This window comes from Hyperoodon ampullatus (assembly GCF_949752795.1).
Source record: "Hyperoodon ampullatus genome assembly, chromosome: 2".
Taxonomy (NCBI): Eukaryota; Metazoa; Chordata; class Mammalia; order Artiodactyla; family Ziphiidae; genus Hyperoodon; species Hyperoodon ampullatus.
Window position 1 is genome coordinate 84097262 of NC_136915.1, and position 16393 is coordinate 84113654.

Genomic DNA, 16393 nt, shown 5'->3' on the forward strand with positions numbered 1-16393 from the left:
CTTTTAGGAAGGCCTTGGGACAGCAGCCTCCACCCCAGGGTCGGTGATTCTGCCCCTCAATTAAACCCCAACCATCATCAGCTGCAGGAACCAAGTTTCCTGTATGGGGCTTATTAGCACCAGTGTGTACGTCCAGGCCCCTAGGAGGATGAGCATATCCGTCTTCCTTCTCTGCTTCACTTATTTCCTAGTTCTTTCAGGCAAGCACTGATGGGTGTACACTGATTCCCAGCTGTAGAATGCTCACTTGCAGCCGGAGATCCCTCCCCAACTCAGCCATCACAGCTCCTGGCGCTGTAGGGGGCTCAGTTAAAGGTATCCAGCCCATGGGTCCAAGTTTTGCCTGATGTCACCATTACGAAAGGCAAGGTCTTATTGAGAAGCCCAAGCGTTCAACTTGTATTTGTTGATTAACTGATTAAACCCAGGCCTGGGAATCATCAACACAATAATTTTGGATCCAAAATAATAAAAAGCCCAATAGCAATGTTGATTTATTTTGTAAAATGGGAAATGACGACTCTCACCTCATGGGGTTTTTTGGGAGGATTAAATATAGTTAATACCTGTAAAGCACTTAGAACAGTGCCAGAATAAAGGAAGACTCAAAAATATTATATTACTTTTATTAAACGTTGTGTTCCAGCCACCAGGGGACATTGCATTTCACATTCGTGACGTAATGTGTTTGCCTTTGGGGTCCTGAACAGGGCTTGGGGCTCTCTGACCATGTTAGTTAACAAGGAGAGAAATCAGCTAACCCTCCCAGCTCTGTCCCTGAGCCAGATACAATCTCAGGCTCTCTGAACTGGCCTGTTGATCGACCACTAGAGGGAAACAGAACCAAGTAGGATGGCACCAGCCCCACATTCCATTCACGCTGAACCGCCCTCAGAGAACATTCCAACGCAGGGTGTACACAGCTGTTCCTTCCTGGGGCTCTCTAAGAAGCCAAAGGACTTGATGACTGTGTTCATATGGGTTCCCTGCCCTGCTGCTCCTCGAGAAACCTTAGCTGGCCCTGTTCTTCGCAGCAGATGAGGCTCAGGGCCCTTAGAAAAGTGAGGGGAGCTTCCTGACCTGAGGCGTCCATGCAGAGCCTTCATCTTCCCTGAACTTAGTTTTCAGCTGCCAGGCAGTAACCCCACAGCCCCTTTTAACTTTCTCCAGAACTACCACCAACCCTCATAGGTAGGAAAAGGGATGCTCTCTGAAAGTAAATAGCGCTCTACAGACAGAGGGCATGTGATGGTGGTGGCCATGACTTTATCATCACCATCATGACGGTAATGCTGGGGAGGCTGGGGGTAGGGAGGCCGGCTCGCAGCATCAAAGACAAGAGACAATTCTGGGAGGACCTGGCTCTTGCCCCCAGGGAACCATTACAACTTGGTGACCTTGGGAAAGTCACTTCAGCTCTCTGGATGTCCACTTCCCTGGCACAAAGGGGGCAATAAACTTATTACTCCACCTCTGTCTCCAATTTCATGTGAGGATCCAATAAAACAATATATGCGAATAAGCTTTGAAAACTGCATTGTGCTTAACACCTTCCTGGGACACAAATATTGGCACGTTTTTGTCACTAAAATTCAATGGGAAAGAATAGACTGAAGCTAAAAGAGGAAGAAGAGAGCCAGAAAATGACTGGAGACTCACAAGGTCGTGGTTTTCCCTGCTCCATTGTGACCGAGGAACGCAGTGATCTGGTTTTCATAGAAGGTAATGTTAAGACGGTCCACAGCTGGTCTGCCGTGGGGCTCAAAAATCTTTACCAGATTCTTCACACACACCCCGGGAACCAAGCCTGGGAGCTCACGTTCAAAGAAGGAGTCTTGTTGGAAAAAATGAACACGATGTAACAATGCCTTAGTGTACACATTTCCCAAGGTTCTTTCTTCAGACTATTGTCTTCTGCCCCCATGGCTTTAGCTATGACCTTTGTAAGGATGACTACAGAATAATAATGGTAATAATAGTGGCCAACATTTATTGAAAGGTTACTCTGTGCCAGGCATTATTTCAAGTGCTTTATATGGATTTCCTCATTTCACCCTTACTACAGCCCTAGGGGAATAGATATTACTGTGCCCATTTCTATTATTGAGGAAACCTAAGGCACAGAGACATCAAGAGTCCAATCAAGGTCACATGCATGGCTTATGAGTGGCAGAGCTGGGATTCAAACCCAGACTGCACTCACTGTCTGTATGGAGAGTTAGCCCTAAGCTCAGCCTTCAATCCCAGGTCCTCATTTCGGATAGTTTGCTGGGCATTTCCTCATGGATTTCTTGTAACAGCTCAGGCTCCTCCTTTTCTCCCCCAAACAACATTTTCCTTCAGACTGTCCTATGTTCATTCTTTTTTTTTTTTAATTTTTTTATTTTTTATTTATTTATTTTTTTATATTTATTTACTTTTTTTTTTTGTGCTACGCGGGCCTCTCACTGTTGTGGCCTCTCCCGTTGCGGAGCACAGGCTCCGGCTGCGCAGGCTCAGCAGCCATGGCTCACGGACCCAGCCGCTCCGCGGCATATGGGATCCTCCCAGACCGGGGCACGAACCCGTATCCCCTGCATCGGCAGGCGGACTCTCAACCACTGCGCCACCAGGGAGGCCCCCTATGTTCATTCTTGGAGCTGCCATTCTCCTAGTCACTTTGGCTCACGTCTTTGGGCCAACTCTGACTAAAACTGAATTTTTGCTCCTCAGAACTCCAGAGTTTCTCCAGTTAGGGTGGGACAGTCCACTCTTCTTCACTATTGTCCCTCAAACTCTGTCCCTCCACTTTTCGACTTCCACACCCCCCTACGGTGTGAGGTCCACGTGGTGTTCACTTCTCCCTGTCCTCCAGTCTCTCCCTGCTTTAGTTCACTCTACACAGCATCACTTAATTTATCATCTTAATATTGTAGTTCTGAGCACTTACTCCCCTGCAAAAAAAAAAAAAATCCCATTGCTTCTTCTCTCTGTGCCTCCTGGTCTCACCTAAAACTGAGGTGGGACCAGCCCCCAACCCCGATTTTGGTCTTGGAATTACACTCTGGGAGGAGGGTCTTCCCACAAGTTCTGCTGACTGGAAACCACAGGAGCCACAGGTCTCTGACCTCAGCTTTGTGAAATGGCACCTGGGATGGACCAGAGGCATGGAGGCTGGACCCTCTCATGCAACATCAGGTGAAGTCCAGAGGCCATGGTGCCTCTCTAAACCCAGGGTGAGGATAGCAAGAGCATTTAGTATCCACAGAGAAATTCATATGCTTAAGGAATAGAGAACATGGTGGCGGGGAGTACAGAACTGGTTCAAGAGGGAAGGTAAGGGAGGCAAAGGCCAGGGGAACACTTGCAAACTTAGTTCATGGGTTGAGGAGTTATTAGGTAACTTCCACGGTCAGGAAAGGCTTTTGATGGCTTGAATGAATGGACTTCTAGATTTGTAAACCACGAATGAAATGTAGTCAGCTCCTTTAGACTCTTTCCCCCTGTACACAGGAGCATTTATTTTTGTCTTTCCTTATAGCTCATATCCGCTTTGAGACCTAGTGACCCAAGTTATTGTTCTTGCTAAATCCTCGGAAGTCAGCACATTTGTGCAATTCACTTGGGGTTTGCCTAACAAGGGCACAAACACACCACATACTTTGGATTTGCTTTCTCCAGGAAATATGTGTTAATGTCTGGCTGGACCATTCATTCCGCACATGTGCAGCTGGACCCTTGAGAAGGTATTAGGTTTAACCCTTCCAGTCAGTTTCCTGGGTTCCATTTCACCCCAGTCATGAGGTGTTTTACTCCGGCCCTGTGCAGTGTTCTGAGCCTTTTCCTGGCCTCTGTTCTGCATTCTTTATTGAGGTTTTTACCATTTATTCCTGCTGGGTGTTCTGGGTCCTCCATTTCCTCTGTTATGGGTTCCGTCTTTTCCAAGGCCCTTTCTTCTCTGGTTGAACACCCTGCACCAACCAGAAGCCCCTATTACTCTCCTGGTGAGACACGAGAATCAGGAAAGGCAGGAAAGGAGGGGAAAAGAAGGCGGAGCAGAGTTTCCTACCATAGCTGGAAAACACAGTTCCCTCAGAAGGCCAAGTTGGCATTCCCAGGACAAGCCCCGAGCAAGGCTTTGCCAACCTCTGACCTGCGGGACTGTGAAGTTCCGGCATGGCTGGAAGGGCCTCCCAGCTGGCTGATTTGGCAGCCTTTGCTGAGCCCAGAGGGAGTTTTGTAACAGGAGTTTCACACATCCTCTTAAAATGCCAGGAGGAGCCCACAATGTCAGACATTGTGATTAAAAAAAAAAAAATTAACTTTGAAATGGGTTCATTTTCTTTAGCTCGTTAACAGTATTTTTCACTCCAATCCAAAACATGTCAAAGTCATGGTGAACCTTGAGTAAAAGTCCATTCAAGCTGATATGATGGGCAGCCAGACCGAGACATCGTTTACCTGAGAAATCTACTTTTATGGGCATTCATGTATTTGGAGATTAATACCAGAGTTGAATCTGGTTGACGTACAGGCTTGCACAAATTGTGAATTGCGGTGTAAACACACAAATGTTCTCACACTCACACATACACCTACCTCCCCCCACACCCCCAAAGAGGCACTTTTTGTAAACTTGGCATTTGGTTTAAAAGGATATCAGGACATCCTGAAAGCGGAAGAGAAGCAGGAAAGCAAGCCAGCCAGAGAAGAAAGCAGGGGCAGAAGGAAACCATTGTTGCCAAGCATCTAAAGGCTCTGGCCTCAAGTGCACATACATGAGCAGGGTGAATTTTTCAATGCTGCAGCCAACCAGGGCCTCTCTGTCCACACCGCTGCCTGTAGATTTGCAGGCTGTGTGGTGGAGTGGCAAGTAATGGGCCTGGTGGTCAGGGACCCGCCCCCTCCAGTACTTCTGTTTTCTGAAGGACTTTTAAATCTATTGCCCACAGTTCCTTTGATCTCTTTACTAGCTATCATCCTGCATTAATGTGTAATAATAAAATAGCAGGGGGAGATATTCTTCTAGTCACTGGAGTGAGTTCCTTGCCAGGAAATGTATGTCCCAGTTCCAGATTTTGTCCCAAGTGAACAATGGGAACTGGGTAAGACACTGGATATCTCTTGGACTCCATGTCTTCATCTGTGAAAGGAGGGGTTTCGGTGGAAAAACTCACCTCTTTTCTAATTTTAGAGAAATTTAGGAATCTATTTCAGTCTAGCCTGTGAGACAGGTGAAAAATATTTGGCTTCTGTTGGCAAAAATATGACTCAATTTTAAAGGAGCACATTTGTCTTAAGATTTCTCTTTTCTTTTTTTTTTTAGAGGCAGCATATCTGCTGAGATTATAGAGGGGAAAAAATGCCCACAAGTCCTGATATTCATTGAAATTAGAAACATTCCAGGAACAGACTTCTGTGTTGAAAATTCCCATTTATGATGGGTTATAACTTTATTACAGTGGAAATTTAAAAGTTTATAGATAGACAATACAGACAGACAAGCCAACATAATGGAAAAAACAAACAAACAAACTGAGCTGTTGAAGTGCTGTTTGTTTGAACCATTAAAAAAAAGGCAAACCCCCCCACCCCAAAACTTTTAAAGGTCCTAGGCTAATCGCCTAGAGAAAACAAACATCTATCTTAGTGCTTAAAGGATAAATCCTGGCCCAGGCCCAACAGCACAAAGTAAAGAGCAGGTAGGTGAGGAACAAACAGATTGGAAAGCATTTCCTTTGCTTCCAGAAACTCCTAGCTCCAGGGGAGTCCCCAGCTCTCAGCTCTGGAATTTCTCTGCCTCCTCATACCTCACAAGAGTCTGTGGTTTCCCCCCAATTCTAGAACTCTCCTTTGGCCTCCTATCCTATTCAGGAGGAAAGGTAAACTTTATCTAGGATGCATTCTGGGCAAATGTCCTTTTATCCCTCTTTCCCAACCAGAGGAAAGACCAATACTAAGAGAATCTGGGAGTATTTGCCTTGAAGATCACAGCTCTGCCCCGGCCTCCAGATGGGCCCTTACTTAGAGAAAATAAATTCATTTATATTTGAAAAAGTAGAGAGGAATAAAAAAGCAGATGAGGGGAGGCAGCAGAAGACGAATGTAAAGATTCCTCTATGATTCTCTGGATCTGTTTGCTTTAAACTGAGAAGCTGCAAAACTTATTTGCACCCTGAAGTGGTTTGGCCTTCTTTTAAGAGTGTGCTTTAATCTACTGGGCATGACCAGGACTCAGGGGTTTATCAATGCTCAGCCATCACCCTGGCCCAGTGACTCACAAAATATGGGCTCCCAGAGGCTGTGATGCTACACCAAGGAGCAGAGCCCCCAGCAGACAGGTAACTAATCAGGAATCTCACACTTCATGTAAGAGCCACCTCTACAATGCACACACATCCCATGCAGAGCCAAAGGAGCTAATTTCAAACATTCGTTTTTCTTTTTTTAATTAAAAAATTTAAAATAACTTACCTTCACCACCTAGCCAATAAGACTCTTGTAGAAGGAAGTACCAAGGAAGTGGGGTTCCATAGTCCCCTAAAAATAGATAGGCAAATAAAGAGAAAAAGCCTAAGTAGTTCCACCTTATCACAGTTGTATAAGATCTAGAATTTATCTACCTGAACCCCAGATTGTAACTGTAGATATTTATAGTTCATAAGCATTACGTGGCTATCCACATGCTTCCACTAAGACTACTTCTTCTAATATGTTTTAATTCAAAAGGTCATGTTTTGGGGGTGAAACTGGCAACACTAAGACTGATGATCTTGGCTGACATTAGTTTTCTAAGAAAAAAGAATCTAAGCATACCCCCCCTTTTTTTCACATATTCTTATTCTATTTTATTGTTATTTTTTAAAATATAAATTTATTTATTTATTTATTTTTGGCCTCGTTGAGTCTTCATTGCTGTGTGCGGGCTTTCTCTAGTTGCCGCGAGCAGGGGCTACTCTTCGTTGCGGTGCACGAGCTTCTCATTGCAGTGGCTTCTCTTGTTGCAGAGCATGGGCTCTAGAGCGCAGGCTCAGTAGTTGTGGCACATGGGCTTGGTTGCTCCATGGCATGTGGGATATTCCCAGACCGGGGATCAAACCCATGTCCCTTGCTTTGGCAGGCGGATTCTTAACCACTGAGCCACCAGGGAAGTCCCAAGCATACCCCTTTTCAACAGTTACCAGATAATAATAATAATAATGATAATCACTAACATTTGTTGAATGCTCTTTCTGTGTCAGACATAACTGTAAGTGCTTTCTATGTGCTAAATAATTTAATCTTCAAAACAACACAAGGGGATAGGTAGTATTACTACTCTTGTCAATAAGGAAATTAAGGCACACTGAGTTTGAAGCATCTGCCCAAGGTCACAGCTAATTTAATAGAGGTGCAAGAATTCCAACATAGGTAGTCTGGTTCTAATACCACTGATCTTAACCACCCCATCCTACTGGATCCGCCTGGGTTTCAAGGAAAAAACTCCCAAATTTCTAGTCCAGTTCTCTTAGCAGGCTTTGCTGCCTATAAATGTTGAGTTTGTGAGAACACAATCTTTGCTTATTTAATAGTTATCCTGTGTTTCATGGCCAATGCTAGACTGTAAGCTCCCGAGGGCAGGCTTGTGTCAGTCTTTCCCACTCCTTTTTTCTCAGAACCTGTGCTGCTGAGCCTAACACATTGGTGCTGCTTAGTACATAGGGGTTGAACATATTAAAGCCTTAGGTTGGCTAAAATAAAGCTCTTGAAAATTCACAAATTTTATTTTCAATCTAATATGCACTTATTATCTCTCTCTCTAATGGCCCAGTGAGACAGAAAAAAATGGAGGCTAAGAAAGGTCAAGTGTATTTTTCAAATTCATCTTATGGGTTGAATTGTGTCCCTCGGCCCCCCTCCTCCTGAAACAAGATATGCTGAGGTGTGTGGTAGAATACAAAATAATACTTGGTCTTTGTCCTCATTTCCTGGCACAGGGCTCCTAAAACCATTGGAGATTCCTGAGTGATAGGAGTGCCTTTTGTTATTCATAATAGTTCATTATTAGTGTGAAGAAATGCAAGAGATCGTTGTGCATGGAATTTGTATTCTGCAATTTTACTGAATTTTTAAATTAGTTCTAACAGTTTTTTGGATGGAGACGTTAGGGTTTTCTCTATATAAAATAATGTCATCTACAAATGTTACAGTTGTACTTCTTTCCCAATTTGGATGCCTTTTATTTCTTTTTTTGTCTGATTGCTGTGGCTAGGACTTCCAATACTATGCTGAATAGAAGTGGCGAACGGGCATCCTTGTCTTGTTCTTGATCTTAGAGGAAAAGCTTTCAGCTTTTCACTGTTGAGTACGGTGTTAGCTGTGGGGCTGTCATACATGGCCTTTATCATGTTGAAATATGTTCTCTATGTACCCACTTTGCTGACAGATTTTATCAAAAATGGATGCTGAATTTTGTCAAGTGCTTTTTCTGCATCTACTGAGACGATCATATGATTTTTATGTTTCATTTTGTTAATGTGGTCTATCACATTGATTGATATGTGGACATCGAACCATTCTTGTATCCCTGGATAAAATGCCACTTGATCATGCGTTATGATCCTTTTAATGTATTATTGAATCTGATTTTCTAATGTTTGTTGAGGATTTTTCACCTTTATTCATCAGGGATACTGGCCTGTAGTTTTCTTTTTTTGTGGTGTTTGGTTTTGCTGACAGGGTAATGTTGGCCTTGCAAATTGTGTCTGGAAGAGTCTTCTTTCTTTTTTTTTTTTTGGTGAGTCTAATTAAAGTTTTGTCAATTTTCTGCTTTCAAAGAACCAGCTCTTAGTTTCATTGATCTTTCCTATTGTCTTTTTAGTCATTTCATTTATTTCTGCTCTAATCTTTGTTGTTTCCTTCCTTCTACTTTGGGCTTCTATTTTTCTTCTTTTTCTAGCTTCTTGAGGTGTAAAGTTAGGTTGTCTATTTGAGACTTTACTTGTTTCCTGAGGTAGGCATTCATTGCCATGAACTTCCCTCTTACAACTGCTTTTGCTGCATTCCATAAATTTTGGTATGTAACATTTCCATTTTTTATTTGTCACAAGGTATTTTTTTATTAATCTGATTTCTTCTTTGACCCATTGGTTATTTTAGCATGTTGTTTAATCTTCATATGTTTGTTAATTTTCCAGTTTTCTTTGTATAATTAATTTCTAGTTTCATACCATTGTGATCAGAAAAGTTGCTTAATACGATTTAAACCCTCTTAAACTTAAGACTTGTTTTGTGGCCTAACATATGAGCTATGTCAGAAAATCTTCCATGTACTCTTCAGAAAAATGTTTATTCTGTTGCTTTTGGATGGAATGTTCTGTAAGTATCTGTTAAGTCCATCTGGTCTAACATGTTGTTTAAGGCCAATGTTTCTTTATTGATTTTCCATCTGGATGGTCTATCCATTGATGTAAGTGGGATATTAAAATCCACTACTATTATATTTCTGTCTATTTCTCCTTTTAGGTCTGTTAATATTTGCTTTACAAATTTAGTGCTTCTATGTTGGGTGCATAAAAATTTACAAATGTTATATCCTCTTGTTGGTTTGACCCCTTTATCATGATGTAATGCCTTCCTTCATCTCCTATTACAGTCTTTGTTTTGAAGTCTATTTGTCTGATATAAGAATAGCTACTTTGGGTTTCCATTTCCAAGGAATATTTTTTCCCATCCCTTCATTTTCAGTCTTTGTTTGTCTTTATATCTAAATTGTGACTGTTGTAGGCAGCATATAAATGGGTCTTGTTGGTGTTTTTCTTTATCCATTCAGTTACTCTATGTCTTTTGATTGAAGAATTTAGTCATTTACATTTAAAGTAATTATTGATAGGAATGTGCTTATTGTCATTTTGTTAACTGTTTTCACTGTTTCTGTAGTTCCTCTCTGTTCCTTTCTTCTTCTTTATTCTCTTTGTAGTTTGAGAACTTTCTTTAGTGGTATGCTTAGTTAGATTCATTTCTCTTTCTCTTTTAGGTACTCATTATAGATTTTTGTAGTTACCATGAGGCTTACATATAAAAACTTATACCTGTAACAGTTTGTTTTAAGTTGATAACAACTTAAGTTGATCCCATTCTAAAGCTCAACATTTTTACCCTCCCCTCCACATTTTATGTTGTTGTTTTTTTTGTTTGTTTTGTTTTTTGCTGGGTTGGGTCTTCGTTTCTGTGCAAGGGCTTTCTCTAGTTGTGGCAAGTGGGGGCCACTCTTCATCGCGGTGCGCGGGCCTCTCACTGTCGTGGCCTCTCTTGTTGTGGAGCACAGGCTCCAGACGCGCAGGCTCAGTAGTTGTGGCTCACGGGCCTAGTTGCTCCACAGCATGTGGGATCCTCCCAGACCAGGGCTCGAACCCGTGTCCCCTGCATTGGCAGGCAGATTCTCAACCACTGCGCCACCAGGGAAGCCCGTTTTATGTTTTTGATGTCACATTTTACACCTTTTCCTCTGTGTATTCCTTAACAAATTATTGTAATCGGTTATTTTTACTACTTTTGTCTTTTAACCTTCCTACTAGCTTTATAAGTAGTTAATCTACTACCTTTACTATATATTTACTTTTCCAGTGATATTTATTCTTTCACATGTTACTAATTAGCACCCTTCCTTTTCAGCTTAAAGGAGTCCCTTTAACATTTCTTATAAGGCCAGTTTAGTGATGATGAACTCCTTTAGCTTTTGCTTGTGGAAAATGCTTTCTCTCTCCTTCAAGTCTGAATAGTAACTTTGCCAGAGAGGACTTTTGGCTGGAAGTTTTTTGTTTTGTTTTGTTTTCTTATAGCACTCTGAATATATTGTGCTACTCCCTTCTAGCCTGCAAAGTTCGTGCTGAAAAATTTGCTGATGCAGGGGCTCCCTTGTACATGACAAGTTGTTTTTCTCTTGCTCCTTTTAATATTCTCTCGTCTTTAGCCTTTGACTTTTTAATTATAAAGTGTCTTGGTGTGGGTCTCTTTGGGTTCATCTTTTTTGGAACTCTCTGGGCTTCCTGGATCTGAATGACTATTTCCTTCCCCAAGTTAGGGAAGTTTTCAGCCATTATTTCTTCAAATAAGATTTCTGTCCCTTTCTCTCTTCTCCTTCTGGGAGGCCTATAATGTAACTGTTAGTCTATTTGATATTATCCTGTAAGTCCTTTAAGCTATTTTCACATTTTTAAAATTCTTTTTTCTTTTTGCTACTCCGATTGAGTGAGTTCCATTGCCTTGTCTTTCAGTTGACTTATCCTTTCTTCTGTTTCATCTGGTCTATTGTTGAGCCCCTCTAGAGTATTTTTCAGTTAGTTATTGCATTCTTCAGCTCTGTGACTTCTATTTGGTACCTTCTTATATTTTCCATCTCTTTGTTGAAGTTCTTGCCTTGTCCATCTATTCCTCCCCAGTTTGGGTGAGCAGCTTTATGACCATTACTTTGAACTTCTATCACGTAAATTATTTATCTCCATTTCATTAAGTTTTTTTTTTCTGAAGTTTTGTCTTGTTCTTTCATTTGTAACATATCCCTCTGTTTCTTAATTTTGCTTGACTCTCTGTGTTGGCTTCTATACAGTAAATGAAACAATCACTTCTCCCAGTCTTGAAGGAGTGGCTTGATGTAGGAGATGAAACTTTTTGTTCAGCCCTACCAAGCTCTAGTTGTCCCTCAAACCTCTGTGTTTGTCCAAGCAACCGATTATATTTTTAATAGCTCCTGGTAGTTGAGGATGTACCAAGACCTGTCAGTGTCTCAAAGAGGAGGATATCAGCACCTAGATGCCAGGTGACTGGAAGCCAGACCCTTGGGCAGCAGCTTTTATAAGTATGCAAATGTATACAGTCCTAAGAGGCCACAAATATAAGTCTCACTGGTCACCAGAGCCAGATGATATGGAGGTGTCCCCTGGGTGGCAATCACAAAAATCCAGGCTCCAGACAAGTGCATAAACTCCTTTCTGGGAGATACTAGTGAGCTGGAGTACAGCAGTGTGAGAGTGCCAAGATGGCATCCACAGCCTGCGCTCCTTGAGAGCAACTCTGTAGGCCGCTAAATATGTGCCAAACCTGAAGCCCTCCCCTCAGTCCAAAGCTCCAGGACAAGCAAAGCAGCCCCTCACAGAAAGACTGGTGTGTATTCCTCAGTCCACTGTCTGTGCAGTGCCCTGTGGGTGGTAGCTTGCCAAGAACCATCCTTCTGATTGCCACAGTCCATGGAACCCAAGAACCCAAGCTACTCCAGCCTCAGAGTCAGGCAATCAAGGGATGTCCTCTGGATGTCAGCTGCAAAAATCAGGTGCCACATGCATGTAAAGATCCCTTCCAGGAGACACTGACGCTCTGGAGCATGGCAAAGGGAGAGCACAAAGATAGTGCCCATGCTCCGAGGATCGGAAAGGGTTAGAGTTAACCCCGAGACACACGTTTAATTAGAAACCTATCCCTTAGGCCACAATCATGAGGATTAGCTAATAGGCCTTCTTCACAGAAAGACTTAGCTCCTGAGTCTGTTGCCTCTTACTGTGCCCTGGTGGTGACAGCTGTTTAAGAACTCTTTCTTCATTGATTACAGTCCTGTGGGATCCACTAGCATAAGCCCCACTGGCCACCAGAGTCAGGAGATATAAAGGTGTCCCCTGGCAGCAGTCACAAAAACCAGGTCACCAGATAGGGGTATGAGCTCCTTTCTGGGTGACACCAATTATTACAGTCCCAAGTGACCAGGAACACAAGCTCCCCTAGCCTTCAGAGCCAGGAGATGAAGAGGTATCTCCTTAGAGGCAGTCACAAAAATCAGGGCATGAGATATGTGTAAAGGCTTCTGTCCAGGAGACACTGGTGCTCTGGAGCAAGCAAAGGGAGAGCACAGAGATGGCACCCTCCAGTCTCTGTCCACAGAGAGTATTCCAGCAGGCTACCAGATGTGTGTGTTAAATTAGATACCTGCCCCTCAGGCTAACACTTTAGTATAAGTAGGTGAGTCTCCTTCACTTTAAGTCTGGACTCAATCAGCTGCCTCTAAGCTGGGCCCTGGACTGCTGAGTATGAGCACATACGCCCTTTAAGTGGCATTTCTTAGATTGCTACCATCTTGTGGGTCTCAGGATGTGAGCCCTGTTGGTTTTCAAAATTAGATGTTTTGGGGGCTCATATCTCAAGTGCATGTCTTAAAAGTTGGGATGACTGATGTGGGGTTTGAACACTTTGTTCCTCATGGAGAAGCTTTGGGTTCTAAGATCCCTCCTGGTTGTGGGTCACTGTGCCAAGAGTGGGGCTTATGGTGAAATTGTGACCTAGGCTCTCCTACCCACTTTGATGTGTTTTTCTTCTCCTTTGCCTGATGTGTAGCCATCACTCAGCTAGAATTTAGTTTTTTTTTAAAGAGGAAATTGTTCTATATGTAGCTGCAGACTCACTTGTCTATGAGGGGAGGTGCGTCCAGGATCTCCCTACACTGCCATCTTCTGAAGAATTTGAACAGAGGGTTGACACCATCTGACCTAGATTCTGAAAGGATCTCTCTGAACATGGTGTGGAAAACAGACTGGTAGGAGATGATGACAGAAGAAGGAGGCTTGGACTGGGAAGGTTGTGTAGAGTTGGTGACAAGGGATCAGATTCTGAATCTGTTTCTAAAGTCAAGCCAACAGCATTCATTGATGGATTTTTGGTTCCTGGACTTAAGTTTCAAATGAGGGTTCTGAGAATCCAAGTTGAAAGACCTTAGAAAGAATAAGATTTTTTTGAAAATTGAAGTAGAACGTTGCGTTAGTTTCTGGTGAACAGCAAACTGATTCAGCTATATATGTGTGTGTACATACATACACACACACACACACACACACACACACACACACACACACATATATATATACTTTTTAAGATTCTTTTCCATTATAGGTTATTATAAGATACTGAATGTACTTCCCTGTGCTATACAGTAAGTCTTTGTTGTTTATCTATTTTACACATAGTATTGTGTATATGTTAACCCCAAACTCCTAATTTATCTCTCCCCACCCCACCCTGTTATCACCTCTGGTATCATAAGTTTGTTTTCTATGTCTGTAAGTCTATTTTTGTTTTATAAATAAGTTCATTTGTACCATTTTTTTTAGATTCCACATATAAGCAATATCATATGATATTTGTCTTTGTCTGACTTATTTCACTCAGTATGACAATCTCTAGGTCCATCCATGTCACTGCAAATGGCATTATTTTCTTCTTTTTTATGGCTGAGTATTATTCCACTGTATATATGTACCACATCTTCTTTATCCATTCATTTGTTGATGGACATGTAGGTTGCTTCCATGCCTTGGCTACTGTAAATAGTGCTGCTTTGAATATTGGGGTGCATGTATCTTTTCAAAGTATAGTTTTCTCCAGATATATGACCAGGAATGGGATTGCTGGATTATATGGCAACTATATTTTTAGTTTTTTAAGGAACCTCCATACTGTTTTCCATAGTGGTTATATAAATTTACATTCCTACCAACAGTGTAGGAGGGTTCCCTTTTCTCCACACCCTCTCCAGCATTTTTATTTATAGACTTTTTAATGATGGTCATTCTCACTGGTACCTCACTGCAGTTTTGATTTTCATTTCTCTAATAATTAGCAACGTTGAGCATATTTTCATGTGCCTATTAGCCATCTGTATGTCTTCTTTGGATAAATGTCTACTTAGGTCTTCTGCCCATTTTTTGATTGGGTTGTTTGTTTCTTGTTATTGAGTTGTACGACCTGTTTGTATGATTTGGAAATTAATCCCTTGCCAGTTGCATTGTTTGTAAGCATCTTCTCTCTGTAGGTTGTCTTTTTGTTTTGTTTATGGTTTCCTTTGCTGTGCAAAAGCTAATAAGTTTGATTAGGTCCCATTTGTTTGTTTTTGCCTTTATTTTTTTTGCCTTGGGAGACTAACCTAAGAAAACATTGCTATGGTTTATGTCAGAGAATGTCTTGCCTATACCCTTTTCTAGGAGTTTTATGGTATCATGTCTTATATTTAAGTCTTTAAGCCATCTTGAGTTTATTTTTGTGTATAGTGTGAGAGTGCGTTCTAACTACACTGATTTACATGTGGCTCTCCAGCTTTCCCAAAACTACTTGCTGAAGAGACTGTCTTTTCTCCATTGTATATTCTTGCCTCCTTTGTCAAAGATTAATTGGCTGTTAAGTATGTGGTTTTATTTCTGGGCTCTCTATTCTGTTCCATTGATCCATATGTCTGTTTTTGCACCAGTACTGTGCTGTTTTGATTACTGTAGCTTTGTGGTATTGTCTGAAGTCTGGGGGCGTTATGCTTCCAGCTTTGTTCTTTTTCCTCAGGATTGCTTTGGCAATTCTGAGTCTTTTATGGTTCCATATAAATTTTAGGATTATTTGTTCTAGTTCTGTGAAAAATATCATGGGTAATTTGATAGGGATCACATTAAATCTGTATATTGCTTTGGGAAGTATGGCCATTTTAGCAATAGTAATTCTTCCAATTCAAAAGCATGGGATACTGGAATAAGATTTAGACTAGATGAAAAGGGGAGGCTGGGGATCTGAAGAACCTAATTACCTTTACCCTGTGGAGGGGGACACTTACCTGGAAACACCTGGTCAAGATACCACGCAAGCAAGCCATACAGAGCAGCATCAATAAGCATCATCTTCATGGACATCAGAAAACTGAATTCATCCCCTTCCATGGGACTATTCCCAATATTGTTCCACTGTAGCCCCAGGCCTTGCTCTTCAAAGCGAGCCAGGTACTCAGTACCAAACCCAAATGCCACAGGAGACAGCAGGCTCTGCAGTGGGGCAAAAAGGGCATGAAAGTTGAGCAGAGGGTCTTTTACCCAACCCAAAAGAATCTACAAGGTAGGAAGGAGGGCGAAAAGAGGATCCATGTTGTATCCAGGTGTAAGACCACCCCAGGGAGTGGGTAAGGCAGTCTTCCCACAGGAATATAATTCTGGGAATACCTTTCAGTCCTCAGGGACCCCCACCCAATACTCACTGGGCCACCTCTCACCTGTCCAATGGAACACAGTAGTGTACAGAAGACAAAACCACATAGCATAACACAGCAAAGGACCAAAGGTCTTCATGTTTATCTTCCTAACTTTCCCCCCTTCTTCCTACCTCTTTCTTAAGATCTTACAGTTTTTGGTAGAACAAAGAAGCTTACTTGAACTGCTTTGTGAGAATCCCATTAGAAGTGTCCATAAAGTCATCAGTGTTCTAGGGCAAGCTTGAGGGCTAGGCAGGGGATGGTCTCAGGACCTCCTGAACTCCGTCAGCCAAAAAGCCCTCAGGTTACAGTGACTATCACCTTTTCCCATCTCCAGACTGGGGACAATCATTTTCTTAGGTTCTCCTTGGAGAGCCCAAGTAACTGAATAGG

The 16393-nt window shown here is 42.1% G+C and overlaps 1 protein-coding gene across 1 annotated transcript in view; it reads right to left on the reverse strand.

The window, feature by feature from the left end:
* ABCA4 (ATP binding cassette subfamily A member 4) overlaps window positions 1–16393 on the reverse strand; it is a gene marked incomplete at both ends in the record, with an annotated part of 128000 nt that overhangs the window by 48136 nt on the left and 63471 nt on the right. The window contains 4 exons of the mRNA XM_079721379.1: window positions 1660–1834; window positions 3861–3950; window positions 6454–6519; window positions 15593–15797. Coding sequence (XP_079577505.1) covers window positions 1660–1834; window positions 3861–3950; window positions 6454–6519; window positions 15593–15797 — 536 coding nt within the window. The remainder of the gene's footprint in view (window positions 1–1659; window positions 1835–3860; window positions 3951–6453; window positions 6520–15592; window positions 15798–16393) is intronic.